Source organism: Drosophila erecta, unplaced genomic scaffold (assembly GCF_003286155.1).
Source record: "Drosophila erecta strain 14021-0224.00,06,07 unplaced genomic scaffold, DereRS2 tig00000307-arrow-arrow-pilon, whole genome shotgun sequence".
Taxonomy (NCBI): Eukaryota; Metazoa; Arthropoda; class Insecta; order Diptera; family Drosophilidae; genus Drosophila; species Drosophila erecta.
The window spans coordinates 256,463-271,557 of NW_020825221.1; the positions used below are offsets into that span (position 1 = coordinate 256,463).

General features: G+C 35.3%; 2 protein-coding genes across 2 annotated transcripts; both read left to right on the forward strand.

The window, feature by feature from the left end:
* The first annotated feature begins 1,540 nt into the window (after nt 1-1,540).
* On the forward strand, nt 1,541-2,853 carry LOC6542066 (BTB/POZ domain-containing adapter for CUL3-mediated RhoA degradation protein 3). The gene is made up of 2 exons (XM_001970809.3): nt 1,541-2,009; nt 2,059-2,853. The coding sequence occupies exons 1-2, from the start codon at nt 1,829-1,831 to the stop codon at nt 2,781-2,783; spliced, it is 906 nt and encodes a 301-aa protein (XP_001970845.1). The 5' UTR covers nt 1,541-1,828; the 3' UTR covers nt 2,784-2,853.
* Nucleotides 2,854-7,501: 4,648 nt separating this feature from the next.
* LOC6542057 (zinc finger protein ubi-d4) lies at nt 7,502-9,553 on the forward strand. The gene is made up of 3 exons (XM_001970810.3): nt 7,502-8,151; nt 8,246-8,512; nt 8,568-9,553. The coding sequence occupies exons 1-3, from the start codon at nt 7,704-7,706 to the stop codon at nt 9,344-9,346; spliced, it is 1,494 nt and encodes a 497-aa protein (XP_001970846.1). The 5' UTR covers nt 7,502-7,703; the 3' UTR covers nt 9,347-9,553.
* Nucleotides 9,554-15,095: the final 5,542 nt, after the last annotated feature.

Sequence of the window (15,095 nt, forward strand, 5' to 3'; positions counted from 1 at the left end):
TTTGCGATCCAGCTGCATTCTCCCTAGCGTCTCTGGTGTTGTGTCCACCGACTCCGGTAGTGGCTGCTTTGATATTGCATCGGCCACTACGTCTAACTGGCCCTTCCTGTCTAAAGTCCACGGTCTTACCAAAGACATTAGAATAATAAGATGCCTAACGCCATACCATTTTTTTGTGTTGACTCTAGAACTGGCTCCAGGATCTCCCGACTTTTTGTTCAAGAGTTCTCATGTTCTCATGTATTGTAAATTTTACAAAATATGCCCTTTACTTCATAAGCTTATGGACTTTCAATATATATTATTTTTTGATCTGGAAAATGCTCAAAAAACTCTAATTTTGCCTTAACATGGTAATTTTTTGAATACATCATAAAAATAGTAATAGATGCATAAATGTACATAATAATACCTAAATAATATCATAAATTATTTTATACTAGAATAATGGTCGTTAGGGTAGTCAGATTGCGACGTGGAATAATTATATTTTTAAGTATAGGTGCTTCTGTCCGCCCGTCTTGCCACAAGTATTCAACTTTGAAATAAAAAGGTTGCATATTTGTATGTAATTATTAATCTTAAAATATTAATTATAATATGTAAATATGAATTTTTTAACATTAATTATTATATGTAAATATTAATTATTAAATATTAATTTTTAAATGTAAATATTACATTTTAGATATGAATTTTTTTTTATAAAATATATTTTATTGTTTTTATATACGCATGTATTAAATTTAATATAATAATTTGGTGTTATGTGCATAAAATTGATCTCTTAAACAAATTTTAAGTATTACCTTTTAAGCATTGCAAGTGGACTGTGATAGCTGATAGACAAAAACAAAAGCAAGCTAAATGCAGCTTTCTATCTCAAAATCATAAAATGAGTCCAATGGTAAAAAATATTTAAATAATTGACGACTGAAAATAGATAAATATATATTCTACTATGGCAAAAAAATGTAAAAAAATGCAATATGTAGAAATTTACAAAATATATAAGAAAAATGAAAAAATATTACATTTTTCAAAAGTGTGACCGTGACAGTGACTGTTTAAGAGCGTTAGAGCGGGCTTGGCAACAAGATCTCCCTATGAGCACGAATTTGAAAAATTTTTGCTGCACTTGCAGTATTTGCAAAAGCCTTTGTTTTTATCACTTGGTCCTTTGTTAACCAATTTTTAAAATCTGGCTGGTCAAGCGAGAAATCGCGAAATTTTTGTTTATACCCTTCTTTAGGCATTTTGGCAGAAATCACAAAATGTTTGCTTTTGTATATTATTTTGTTTGTATTCTTCTTTAGGCAATTTGACAAAGTGAGTTCGACATTCATACGATTACACACAATATCGATAACATATTGCTTAAAAGAGATGCAACATAGTTCGCAAAGAAAAAAATGGGGATTTATACCAATTAAATTTTAAAAATTCTAACATACTAACATACAGAAGGACACATTTCCGGATAGAAAAACTTAAAAAAACAGATTTCGGGGTTTCATTTTTTCCGGAAAAAGGATAAATTGGCATCACTGCTTTGGTGTAAAATCTGGTACAGACGCACTCGTCTATACAGTCCCTGAAATAATGTAATTAAATCGATAAATCCTCTTTATTTCGATAATAATAATCTGAAATTTTTAAAATAATACATATATGTATTAAAGGCACACTACTCTGAAGTAAAAATAAACATTTTTAGCATTTGTTAATCGCTACAAATATTTTCGCTTCTCGTGAAAATGATGAACGACTGAGCAATAAATGTGACTGCGGTAGTTGAAGCCCAAGAACTAGAGAAGAAAAAGTATCAATGTCGGAGTCAATGTCAGGTGATCACAAAATTTTATTAAATGGCCATTCCTCACAATATTTAAAACTAAATGTTGGAGGTCATTTATATTACACCACAATTGGAACCTTGACAAAAAATAATGACACAATGCTAAGCGCAATGTTTAGTGGTAGAATGGAAGTACTGACTGATTCGGAAGGTTTGTTATATGTTCTTTATCGAAATAATATTAATAAACAAATTTGTAGGATGGATTTTAATCGACCGCTGTGGAAATCATTTTGGTATCATTCTTAATTTTCTAAGAGATGGCACTGTTCCGTTACCCGAAACTAACAAGGAAATTGCTGAATTGCTTGCCGAAGCAAAATACTACTGCATTACCGAGTTAGCTATTTCTTGCGAACGGGCACTATATGCGCATCAGGAACCAAAACCAATTTGCCGAATTCCACTTATAACTTCACAAAAGGAAGAACAGCTTTTATTAAGTGTTTCTTTAAAACCGGCTGTTATTCTTGTAGTACAGCGGCAGAATAACAAGTATTCGTACACAAGTACATCAGATGACAACTTATTAAAAAATATTGAACTATTTGATAAGCTTTCTTTGCGCTTTAATGAACGAATTTTGTTTATTAAAGACGTAATTGGGCCTAGTGAAATCTGCTGCTGGTCATTTTACGGACATGGCAAAAAAGTAGCTGAAGTATGTTGCACCTCAATAGTTTATGCCACTGACAGAAAGCATACCAAAGTTGAATTTCCGGAAGCTCGTATATACGAAGAAACACTACAAGTCTTGCTTTATGAAAACCGCAATGCACCAGACCAAGAGCTTATGCAGGCAACGTCTTCAGCACGAGTAGGAAGTGCTAGTGGAACCAGCATTAATCAGTATACAAGCGATGAGGAGGAAGAACGTACTGGACTGGCGCGATTACAATCTAACAAGCGTAATAATCCGTCCTGATTTACAAAAATTAATTACATATAATTAATATTGTTTTTATACATGATTAAATAATATATGTGTTTCCTTTTTTAATAAAACTTACGATTTCTGCGGTGCGGTTGAAAATGAAATAGTTTTTTGGGTACTCCTCGGACACCAAATAAACACGACGTTATAAGCTAGAAATACTTGTTTAGAAAATATTCTTGTGGTATTTACGAAGTTACGTGCTTTCCAAAATAAACGAAAAAATTCGTGGGTTAATAATCCTTATTTGTAATTCTTTGTTAAGTTGACATTCCCGAATTGCTTAGTGACAAATACAAATAGTATATAGTAAAAGCAAAGACATTAGAATAACAAGATGCGTAACGGCCATAGATTGGTTTTGCAATTATTCTAATGTTACCGACTATATAATGCTAAGTCCATCTAGTAATGTCCGTCTGTCTGCCCATCCATATCTAGCAGTCATATTCTAATACCGCGAACGCTCCGCAATTTTTTTTAGATCATTGCCACGCCCACACTTTTGGAAAATGTGTAGATTTTTTTAAAACATCATTTGTCTTTCCAATTTCTATTGATATGCTAAAACGGACGCCCACACTTGAGAACGTATTGTATATATATATATATATATATTATATTTTAAATAATAATAATAATTAAATAATATTTTTAATATTATAAATATATATATATGTATATTATATATAATTAAATATATATATATATATAATATGTATATTTATATAATAATATATGTACATAAAGTAAATATATAAATATATTTGTTATATATATTGTAACGAACTGTGTTCTTTAGTTTTGCTCGCTACGAATTGCAACGGGTAGCTCAGAGAGCTTGTGTGTTCGTCCCACCAAATTTATGATTTGTGTGATTGCCCGACCAAAGAGAAGACAGAGTTTAGGTTATAACAGCTTTATTATCCTTAATGACAGATTCCTGGTTATCGTCGTCGGCTGCGCGGTGTCGCTCTCTCGTTGTCCATCCTTTGTTTCACGACCGTGTCGGCTCGACTGGGGCCTAGGATGTTATGGTGGGAAGGTGTATCGTCCGTGAGTCCGGACCACCTTGACCGACCAATAACTTCACTGACCCTTCTGACCGTGCTAGGTTCCTGTGCGCTGCCGACGCCCTTCGTTGTCCTGCGACGTCCTCGACCGTGGTCCCGTGTTTAGGCTTGGGGCTGAGGATGTTATGGTGGGGAGGTGTATCCGGAGTCCGGACCACCTTGACCGACCAATGACTCTACTGACCCTTCTGATCGCGCTTTGTTTTCCACTCTCAGGGACCGTCCTCCTGCGCCGCTCGCGTTCTCACTGAATGTTCACTTGTCCCGGGGTACAGCTCTTTGCGTACTCTCGCGTATTCTCACTGACTGACTGGTTATCCCCTCGCACGTACGGCTCTTCGCGTGTTTAGGGACTGCGCCCGTACTCTGCCCGATTGTCCTCTTGCACTTACGCGTATTTACGCATATTTGACTGTCTGTAGCTGACTGTCCCGAGCTGCGCTTGCGCAGACCCTTTTATATATTTACCACTTTCGCGCACGGCCCGCTCGGGTACAAGGTCCAACAAAAGACACTAGAATAATAAGATGCGTAACGGTCATACATTAGTTTTGCACTATGCAGCCACTTTTTTGGTGGCGGCAATAATTGCTCTCTTCCCGCTCGCGTAAAATTGAGAGCATAAAACTCTAAAAATAGAATTCACTTGCTTATGTGAGTGAAAACAGTAAACAAAAAAGTGTACATGTGGCAAATAAATAGGCTACGCGTCGCTGTTACTTTTACTAGTTTAGATATGGCGGTTTTCGCCAGATTCTATTAAGCTTATCAGAAACTATAAGTATAGTCTACAAACTAAAGAAGAAGCCTTTGAAAGATTAAGTACGGTTTTAAGAATTCTATCCAAAGTTGGGTTTTCATTGAATATCGCAAAATGCTCGTTTCTAAAAAATGCGTCGAATATCTTGGTTTTTAAGTTAAGGAGGGTGAAATTCGACCCAATCCGCGGAAAATAAGAGCATTAATTAATTTACCTACTCCACAGTTAGTTTCCCAAGTAAGACAGTTTATTGGTCTTGCATCATATTTTCGGCCATGTGTACCAACATTTTCAGAACTAATGAAACCGTTGTATGGTCTTACTTGTAAAAGTAAAATATTCGAATGGAAACCAGAGCATGAGCAGATCCGCAGCAAGGTTATGAAAATATTGACTGATGAGCCAGTTTTTATTATATTTTACCGCAATATCCCATTGAGTTGTACACTGATGCTAGTATGGATGGCTATTCTTCATAAAATTTACCATAACCCTCATTTATCGAGTATTATAGCAAGCAAACATATTCTACCGAATCTCGATATCATTCATACGAGCTTGAAACTTTAGCCATATACAATTCCATAAAACACTTTCGGCATTATTTACATGGACGACATTTCACTGTATTTACTGATTGTAATTCGCTAAAAGAGACACGCAGTAAAATTGATCTTACGCCACGAGTTTAACGTTGATGGGCGTATATGCAATCTTTTGACTTTGATATCCACCAGGTACTTAAATGGCTCATGTTGATTTTCTTTCGCGTAATCCGCTATCAGCCATAACGATTGAGCAGTCGTTTACAAAGGAAAAAAGTTAAGCATGTCTTGTTAGCCGAAATAACAGACAACTGGCTTCTTGCCGAGCAACAAAAAGATCAAGAAACTGCAGCGTTTTGAAAATTCAAAACAACAAACAAAAAGTTTAAAGTTTAGCAAAAATGCTTTATTGCAAAATCCAGGGAAATGGAAAAACTAGTTGCCTCCCTGTAGTCCCTAGACCATTCAGATGGTCAATAGTAAACCATGTCCATGACGCGGTTGTGCACCTTGGATGAGAGAAAACATTGGATAAAATGTACGAATTTTATTGGTTCAAAAATATGCCTAAGTACGTCCGAAAGTTTGTGGAAAATTGTATAACTTGCAAATTGATTAAACCTCCATCCGGAAAGTTGTTATTTGATGGCATGCGATACATATTGATATTGAGGGCAAGTTGAGTGTAAAGAGGGATCAAAAGGAGTCAATTATTGTCCAGATAGATGTGGTTACTAGGTGTGTTTATTTGTGCCACACAGTAAATAATATATGAACAGCGAAAGTTGTATAGACGCTCTAAAATCGGCAATATCCATATTGGGTGTACCATCGCGAATCATTGCAGATCAGAGTAGATCTCTTACTGGATCAAGTTTTAATGAATTCTGTTCAAAGCAAAAAATAAATGTACACTTAATTGCAACAGGCTCCAGTCGCGCAAATGGCCAGTTACAACGCGCAGAAGTGATGGATGGAGACAGTTGTCTTTAAATATTTAATTATTAAGCGAACATATAAGTATTCGCTTGAAGCCTTGAGAAGTATGCCGATAAAAGAGATTCCCGGAGAGTTGGATATGTGTAATGAGAACGCATTGGTAGATTCCAATGAGAGTGAAAACGTTGAAAGAGACGTTACAGACATGTTCGTAGATTCTAACTAGAGAAGGTGTTGAAAGAGACGCCATATCGTTGAATGAGACGATAAAACGTTGAAAGAGACGATAGAGAAAGTGTTGAAAGAGACGCTCTGCGGTTCAGACACAATATCTTTGGCAGTGCACATTATGGAGTTGGCAGTGCTAAAAGGCACACGAGTTAATGTGTTGGCTTGATAAATATCTGTTATCGGACGTGTGGAAAAAGGTTGTTTTGGTTGGTGTCCTGAATGTCAGAGTAATTTTTGCAATTTTTGGGAACTCACTGTCCGGCTGTTCAAAATTGTATAACAAATTCAAGTATAAAAATAAAAAATAAAAAAAAAAACATGATCCACAACATGATTAAAAATGTTATTATTTATAACTTATCGATTTTTTTAAGATCGCTTAATTCAAATTAAAGTATGTGTTATTTATATTGCAAATAATATTTGTCGATATCGATATTTTTCTTTACATACATACATACTTGGCGATTTTATGTTCTTTTGATTTCGTGTTTGCTCTTTTTGTTGTGTTCATTTTAATATACCTGCGATCAGTCACCTAATTCCTGATGCAGCTACACCTTACGAAATTTCAAAATTCTGATAGAATTGTCAAATACGATGCTACTGAAATAATTACACGGGACGAGGACACGCTCCTCTGTGGTAAATAAGTAAACAAGTGTAAAAACGTAACTCCCATGTGATGTTTATTATTCCCACCAATATATCTAAGACGAATTTTACAAAATTGGATATATAGGTTATAACCCTTAAAACATATTTGAATAATGATTGTACGTTGTCCCTTGATCGATTGCGAAAGTTAGAATCGATACATGAATCAGACGACATGACCAGCTGTTGAGCATTATAAGCCTGTTACACTTTGGAAAATTAAATCAAAAGTCAATGCGACATAAAATTCGGAATACAAAAAAAATTCTTCAATCAAGGAAATAATAATGGTTACTAATAATTTCACCTTTCATAGTTTTGGTTTACTTTGCATTACTTGATCATAAACTCCTGCAACAGCCCTGTTTGTGAATGGGTCGCTTCGATTGAAGGAGTTGTGAATTGTCCATTAGGGAGCTCTCGGGGAAATGTGGAAATAGTTTATAATAAAAATCGTCGACGACTTGTTTTATATTTTGTATCTATTTAAAAATAGAAATACGTTCACACCTCTTCTGGAAATTAATTTTTGTACTTCTTGCCTAGTGCCTCATAACAATTTTTATTATTTTATATTTAATAGTTTGAATTGTGTGTGAATAAACCATTATTTATCTCAATGGCCAAAAAAAAAGTATGTTGACAATTTGGGTTAGTTAGTTTTTGCTCAAGGAACTAATTTCTGCGGCTACCCCACGACATCAACATGGCTTCTAAATCTGCTTACGAAAAAACTTTGGTAGTAAACATAGCCAATTTTGAGAAATATCAAAACTTTTTAAATGACAAGGAAAAGTACAAGGAGATTCTTGAAAACAGTGAGACTTTTAACACTCGTCTTTGCATTGAACGCCGACTTCGCATGCCATTCCTCGATCCCCAGACAGGTGTCGCACAGACACATTGTTCTCTCTTTATGAAAAAAAAACAGCGAATGCCGGGACTTCGACATGGTCAGATATACACTTATCCATCTTCCCGATGGCGCAAACCAAAGCGTCAGTACTTACTTAACCCGAATCAAAGTTTCCGAGCCTATCAGTATCGCGAGCACAATCTTCAGCACTCCCACCATCAAACGCATCAGCATCACCACCATATACCTTCGTCTGGCGTTGCTGTACCACAAAATCCTCACCTAGCTGAAAGCGCAGGTAAGAGAAAATTGCAGCTGTTATCAGAATACATAACTGAAACATATTTTTTTTTTTAAATAACTTTCATATTTATTGCGTTTTTTATGTACAGCCATTGCTGCTACTGATGGCAACTCCATGGGAGCATCGGGAGATAATGATAGTAAGGACTCACATGCAAACGTTGAAAAGGAGTGGTTCCACGATGAAATGGACACATCACATTATCATCATGGCGATGAATTTGAGGATGACTTTGATTCAGATAACGATTTTGATGAGTCTTACACCAGCAGGGGCAAACGCAAAAAGTGTACGCGACCTCGACGAACAAATGCAAACGTAGAAGGCACTCCCAAACGGGGTCGTAAAGGTGGTGGTAAGTACAAATTTTTTACATTATTAATGAATTTTAAACATTATTAATACCTTAGGCAATCGTCGGAAGAATGCTGTTGACGGAGAATCTGATCGAAAACGTAGAGGCGGTGGAAATAGTGCAAACACATCAGCAGCCGCAGCGGCAGCTGCTGCCGCTGTCGCACATGCAGCATGTACTGCAGCTGCTGCCGCCACCACAGGGCTCTATGCATCTCATTCAAACTCAGCTTCGCCTATTCCCATAAATGACGACAATTCACAGTCAGCACTCATAGTGCCAACAAACATAGCGTCGTCGTACGAAAAGACTTCAAGCGATGCTGGAGCTTCCAATGACTCAATTCCTCTAGCAACAATGGTTGGAATGAACGCGGGGCTGGCAACCTCAAATATTTGCAATGCGCTTTCAGTGCAAACTGGAACAAATCAACCGGTGTTTGCTACTGCTAATAAGGTAAAACAACGTGTTGAACGTGACATAGCCCAACCATCACCTTATTGTGACTTTTGTCTGGGAGATCAGCGAGAAAATAAAAAAACCAATATGCCCGAAGAGCTTGTATCGTGCTCGGATTGTGGTCGTTCCGGTCATCCATCATGTCTGCAGTTCACGGCAAACATGATTATATCAGTAAAACGTTATCGTTGGCAATGCATTGAATGCAAGTACTGTTCCATCTGTGGGACCTCTGATAATGATGACCAACTATTATTTTGTGACGATTGTGACCGGGGATACCATATGTACTGCCTGTCACCACCGCTTATGACTCCACCAGAGGGCTCTTGGAGCTGCAAGTTATGCATGGAGGAGTTCCACAAGATTAAATAAACTAACATTTATAAATTAATAATACACCAATTATAAGTTAGTCTTCTCATAAATATATAAAAGGTAAATTTATTTTTCTTTGGTCTTATATTTTAATTAATGGCTAATTAAACTATTGCGAAGTAACCCACTTATGCACATATAGCCTGTCTAAGTTTAAATTAATTAATAAATGTTTGCAAAGGTAAAGACATATACCTAATAACATATATCAGAAGTTATTATTTATTCCACTTTATGAAATCTTAATATATATATTCGTTGAAATTAATCAGACAGCTAGATTAGATTTTCCTCGCTATAGGTTATATGCACAATATCTGTGTACAAACAAACACTTTATTATTTTATTAGCGGTCACATATTTATACAAATATTGTTTGTGTGCTTTTTAAATTTAAAAGTGGCCAAATTAAATTGAAATAAATCCGTATAAAGTAAAAGCTTTTACTATTTCTTTTTTAAATAAAATGGTGTTTCAGAAAAATATTTAATTCCCTTTTAATGTAATGAAACACAATGCTTTGGGTTAATGCTGCCAATATACAAAATAGGAAGCAAGAAAATAAAATGAAAAAAAATACGTATTGTTAAATGTGTTACAAAAAAAGAATATTTTTAACTAAAATTTAAATGGGCCCAAAATCATTGAAAAGGGTTCGATGCACAAAATCTTTAGAATAAAGGATTCCAATGAATAGGTTCCCTAAGAAATGTGTTATTTTGCCAAATTTTTTCTACCGCGTATCCGCAGACTCTGGTTTTGGATTTAACCAAAATAGTTGTCGGGTCATGGTACGCACATAAGTAAATGTCCTGATGGAACTTATTTTATAGATAGATTAAATAATTTCTTTTAATTTACGAAATAAGTATTCATTGGGTTAAGTGTAGTTGACTGCAATTTAAACTCTAAGAGAATGATAGTGACTATTAGATACCCGTTCCTCAGTTAATAAAAGCACAATGCAGATATTTAAACACAGCCTAATTCTCGGCAAAAAAAAAAGTAAAATAAAACATCTGAAAATTGGCACGCTTTCAAAGATTGTGAGTGTGGTTAAATCATTGGTGACAATTCTCCAAATTACTTAATTTTCCTTGATTTCTTTAGCTGAGTAACGAAACTAATTATTAGTCTGGACACATAGGATTTCCACTTAGAACGAGACGATTTGCCAGACATGGATCGTATGTGGCTAAGCTGGGCTTGGTTGTCTTTGAGCAATTATGCCATCACCAATGTCTGACCAAAGACATTAGAATAACAAGATGCGTAACGGCCATACATTGGTTTTGCACTATGGAGCCACTTTTTTGGTGGCGGCAATGATTGCTCTCTCCCCGCTCGCGTGAAATTGAGAATACAGTTGCTTGTGTGAGTGAAAACAGTAAGCAAAGTGTGTTTTCGGAAGTAGTAAGTAGTAAGTTTTCAGTCCGAAATCAATTTTGATCTATTAAACGAAATTGATTAATGCTTTGGTCAATTTCGTTGTAATATAATATTATTTAAAATGTTGGTGACGGCAATTATTTTACCTTTCTAATTATTGCTTTTCGATATATTTTATGTATATATATTTATTTTCAGTCGTCAATTATTTGAATATTTTTTAACATGTGGGAATTTTAACTAATTTTTTCATTATGAGATATATAGAATGCACTTGCAATGCTTAATAAGTACAACTTTTATGAGTTTGTTAAAAGATCAATTTGATGCACATAACATTCATTATTTGTGCACTTAATGCATTGCTCTACAACACAGTTGTTTTTTCTTATTTTTTAAAATATTCAAAACCTTTGATGTGTATTTTGAAGATATTAAAAAAAACAGATGGTGCCTTTAGTTTTCCAAAGTCCGATTCTATCGTGTAGTTTTTCTCATGTATGAGAGCTCATGAAGCTGTTAAATGATTCATTTACAACTTGGATCCCTTAGCATAAGGTATCATTACCAGTAATTAGGTATCATTATGTACATTTATTCATCTTTTACTATTTCTATGCTGTATTCGAATAATTATGTTAAGACAATGCTAAACTAAGGGTTTTTACATGGTGGCAATCGATCAAAAATAATATAGATTGGATTCATTAGATTCATAGATTCATTAACTTGTAAAATGAAGTGCATATTTTGTCAAATTTACAATACACACATATACAGTGGTCCACCTTCGCTGTATGCGTAAAAAAAAGCTGCTGGCTCTAGAACGCTCTCTCTCTCTCTGGCTCTTGAGTACAAATTTGAGAGAGCCTGGAGCCAACACAATAAAATCGGCGACGATACCAGGACAGGTTATGTGTGGAGGAAGGACGACCAAAGTGTGCTGTCAGTTATGTCACTCGTGTTATACGTATATGGCGCTTGGTCAGCGTTGAGAAGATGAGTCATAACGGAATTTCATGCAGGAGTATATCAGAATAATGCGCGTCGAAAAAATACGATCAAGGATTGGTCGCGGTGGAAAGTGACAGGATATGGTAATTTCCTCAATTTTGAGTCCAAAACCCGAAAAAGCAGGAAAGATTGTGTTTGATTGTGAGTGAAATCCTTTCTTAATCTTTTATGGTACAAAAATATTAAAGAAATACACATTCCAGAAGCCTCTGATATTTGTTCAAGATTTACATGTTACGGTTTCTTAGGGATCTTTTTATCAAGTATAATCTGACCGGCTCTGTCTAACATCCCCTCGGATTCCTTATCGCTTCGCAAATTTTTCCAAACGCTGTTATTCATATGAATAAATTAGGTTTTCCATGTGTTTTGATTAATTGTTGACTATTAACACCCTTCAGTACCAATCCCGAACTATTTCTTAAGGAAGTCCTATTGGAGTCCGCAGGAGTCCCCAAGGAATCCTAGGAAATTTTCCATACAAAGAGGCGAGGAATTTTCATACAATGGGGAGAAATACCCGAGGACTTGCTGAGGAATATACAAAAAAAAGAGCAAGGTATTTCCCGAGAAGTTCCTTGGGGAATTTCGAAAACAAATGCATGAAAAATCCTCGGGATTTATTCTACAATTCATTAAGTTTTCTTAAGGATTTCCTCTAGAATTCTTCGGGACTTCCTAGGAAATTGCTTGTCGACGAAACTAGTATACTATTTTTTACGCTACGAGTGACGGGAAACCATACCTTCTGCATCCTCTTCAAAATAATCTTCTTCAATTGATATGTGTTCTTTTACATAACAATAACTATCTCGCCTTTTATTCCAAAGCGTATATCCCTTCAACTTCAGAACACTACCTTCTAACCTTAGAGGATCAACGTCCACTCAAATTTCACTATCTTCAACAACCTTCCGATAAATTTATTGTAAGGTTTGTGTCGTCTCTCGTAGAAATCTCTGAGGAGCTTGTAAATAGTTCCCTTAAGAAGAAACCGGATAACCGATTTCTTAATCGTCTCTTTTACATGAAGTAAACCGTAAAAATTGTATAAAACATTTTCTTACTTTCTCCAAAAAAAATGTGATATTATTCCCGAATAAACCCACCATATGGTTTGGGTATTATTTATGTTTTGAGTCTCGGTGCAACTGAGAGGAAAGCAACGTGTAAGCCTAATGCAGCTAAAGAAATAAGAAATATTGGTAATCATGAATTGTATCTTTAAGAGCTTCAATACCAGTGTATAATAAAAATTGTCTAAACTCCGAGGCTTTCCAATGTGGCAAATGATCCAACGTTCTTGGTTTTAAGGCAAACTCTTTTTATCGATAGCAAACATTCGGATATTTCCTTGGTTTGGAAACCATATATTCTTGCTCTATTTTATTTTTAACTATTCTTTTTACAAATTTTCGCATAACACGTATAACACAAAAAGGTGCATACAATCTATATGTATTTGTGTTACCATTACAACCCAAATTTGTTCTAAAGCGTACTGAACATTTGAATATTCTACTTTATGATGGTTACGGTATGTCTCGTTACTAAGGTATTCATCAATTCACCATAAAATCGCGCGCCCAAAGAAATTGGTTTATAATCATCGCGTTAAAAACCAATGCTACATTTTGGTTAAATTGCTAGATGTTTTTAAGTGTGATATTTTTAAGCCATTTTATAACGGTTTTTCGCAATATTCTTGGAAAAATCACGTTTTATTTGGGGTTGCTTTTTTTTGTGGAATCTTTCATGTAATTTTAGGTTTATATAATTTTTATAAAAAGAAGACATTTAAAAACAAAAATTTAACGTTTTCATTGTTCCTAAGGGATCTTTTCACTAAATTGGTACAAATTCGCCGAAAAGAAATTAGAGTCACATGAAAACGTATCTTTAAAAAAAAGCGTGGCCCATTTAAATTGTAGTTCATTTGGTCGTTGCTAACGAAACATAAAATTGTGCCAAGCGCGTGCCAAGGATTTCCGACCATAAAGATCCACTCTAATTAGAATTACAAAGGGCAAATTATTAAGTATGGACGCTTTGACATTGTCTACAGCGACCTTTCAAATTCTTACAAAATTTAATTTAATAAATATAAACACACTTTTTAAAAGGGTTTCTCTCTCTCTCTCTCAACACTCACTCTCATTTTTGGCCACTGATCTGAACTATTTCGAAAAAAAAAAACAACTAATATGGTGTTTGAGCAGAGGCAGGGGCAGAGCCTCATCAGAATTAGTCTTGACTTTTGTGTTCGAAACTTCGGTAGACGAAAATCCTGTATGATTTTTTTTGTTTATTTTTGAACATTCCGCTGGGAAAATGAAGGGAATTAACGGTCAATTCCGTGTCTTACATTACCTGTTTGATTAACTATTGGACTAACTAGAAGGCAAAAGTGTCATATATCTGGCATTTTTATTTCGAAGTGAAACTACTAGAGGACTTGAATAATTAAAGCATTTAGTCTATCTACTTGCCCCTGTATTTCCGTCGTCGCAGTATTGCAGAAAGTCTAGGGAAGTAAAAGCTGATACCCGGTCCGATATACATAAGTCAAGCCAATCACATGGAACTGGTGCTAGTAGTTATACCCGTTAGTCGTACAGTAAAAGGGCATACTAGATTCGTTGAATACTATGTAACAGGTAGAAGGAAGAGTTTCCGACTATATAAAGTATATATATTCTTGATCAGGATTAATAGCCGACTCTATCAGGCCATGTTCGTTTGTCCGTCTGTCAGTGTGAACATCGAGATCTCAGGAACTCAGGAAATCTAGAATGTTGAATGTTGCCACTCCCTACTGCCACGCCAACACTTTTGAAAAATGTTTTGATATTTTTTATTTTTTCCTTGTTCTTGTAAATTTCTTTTGATTGCCAAACATTTTTTTGCAACGCCCACTCTTCCTCTCACAAACCGGATAAAACTGCCACGCCCACGCTATTGAAAACTTTTTAAATATTTTCATTTTCTTTTTTATACGTAATTTCTGATAGTCGGGGAACTCGACAATGGCATTCTATCTTGTTTTTATAGGAGTATTAAAACCTGTATATATTACGGCCCCTGGTTATTTTAAAGGCTGATTTCGCAGCTCATGCACTTTTCGTTTTTTGTTTCACTGTAAAATATCTTCAGTTTTGTCTATAATTTAACAATGAATCAAGAGCAAGAGCTTGACTGGTATGACATGTGGTTTTAACAAAACGGTGACACATGACACACCATGCGTAATAATGGACTTATTGAGAGACGAATTCGGTGAACATTTTATTTCGCTTTTCTTGGCTATCCGCCAAGGTCGTTCCATTTAAAGCTTTTTGACTA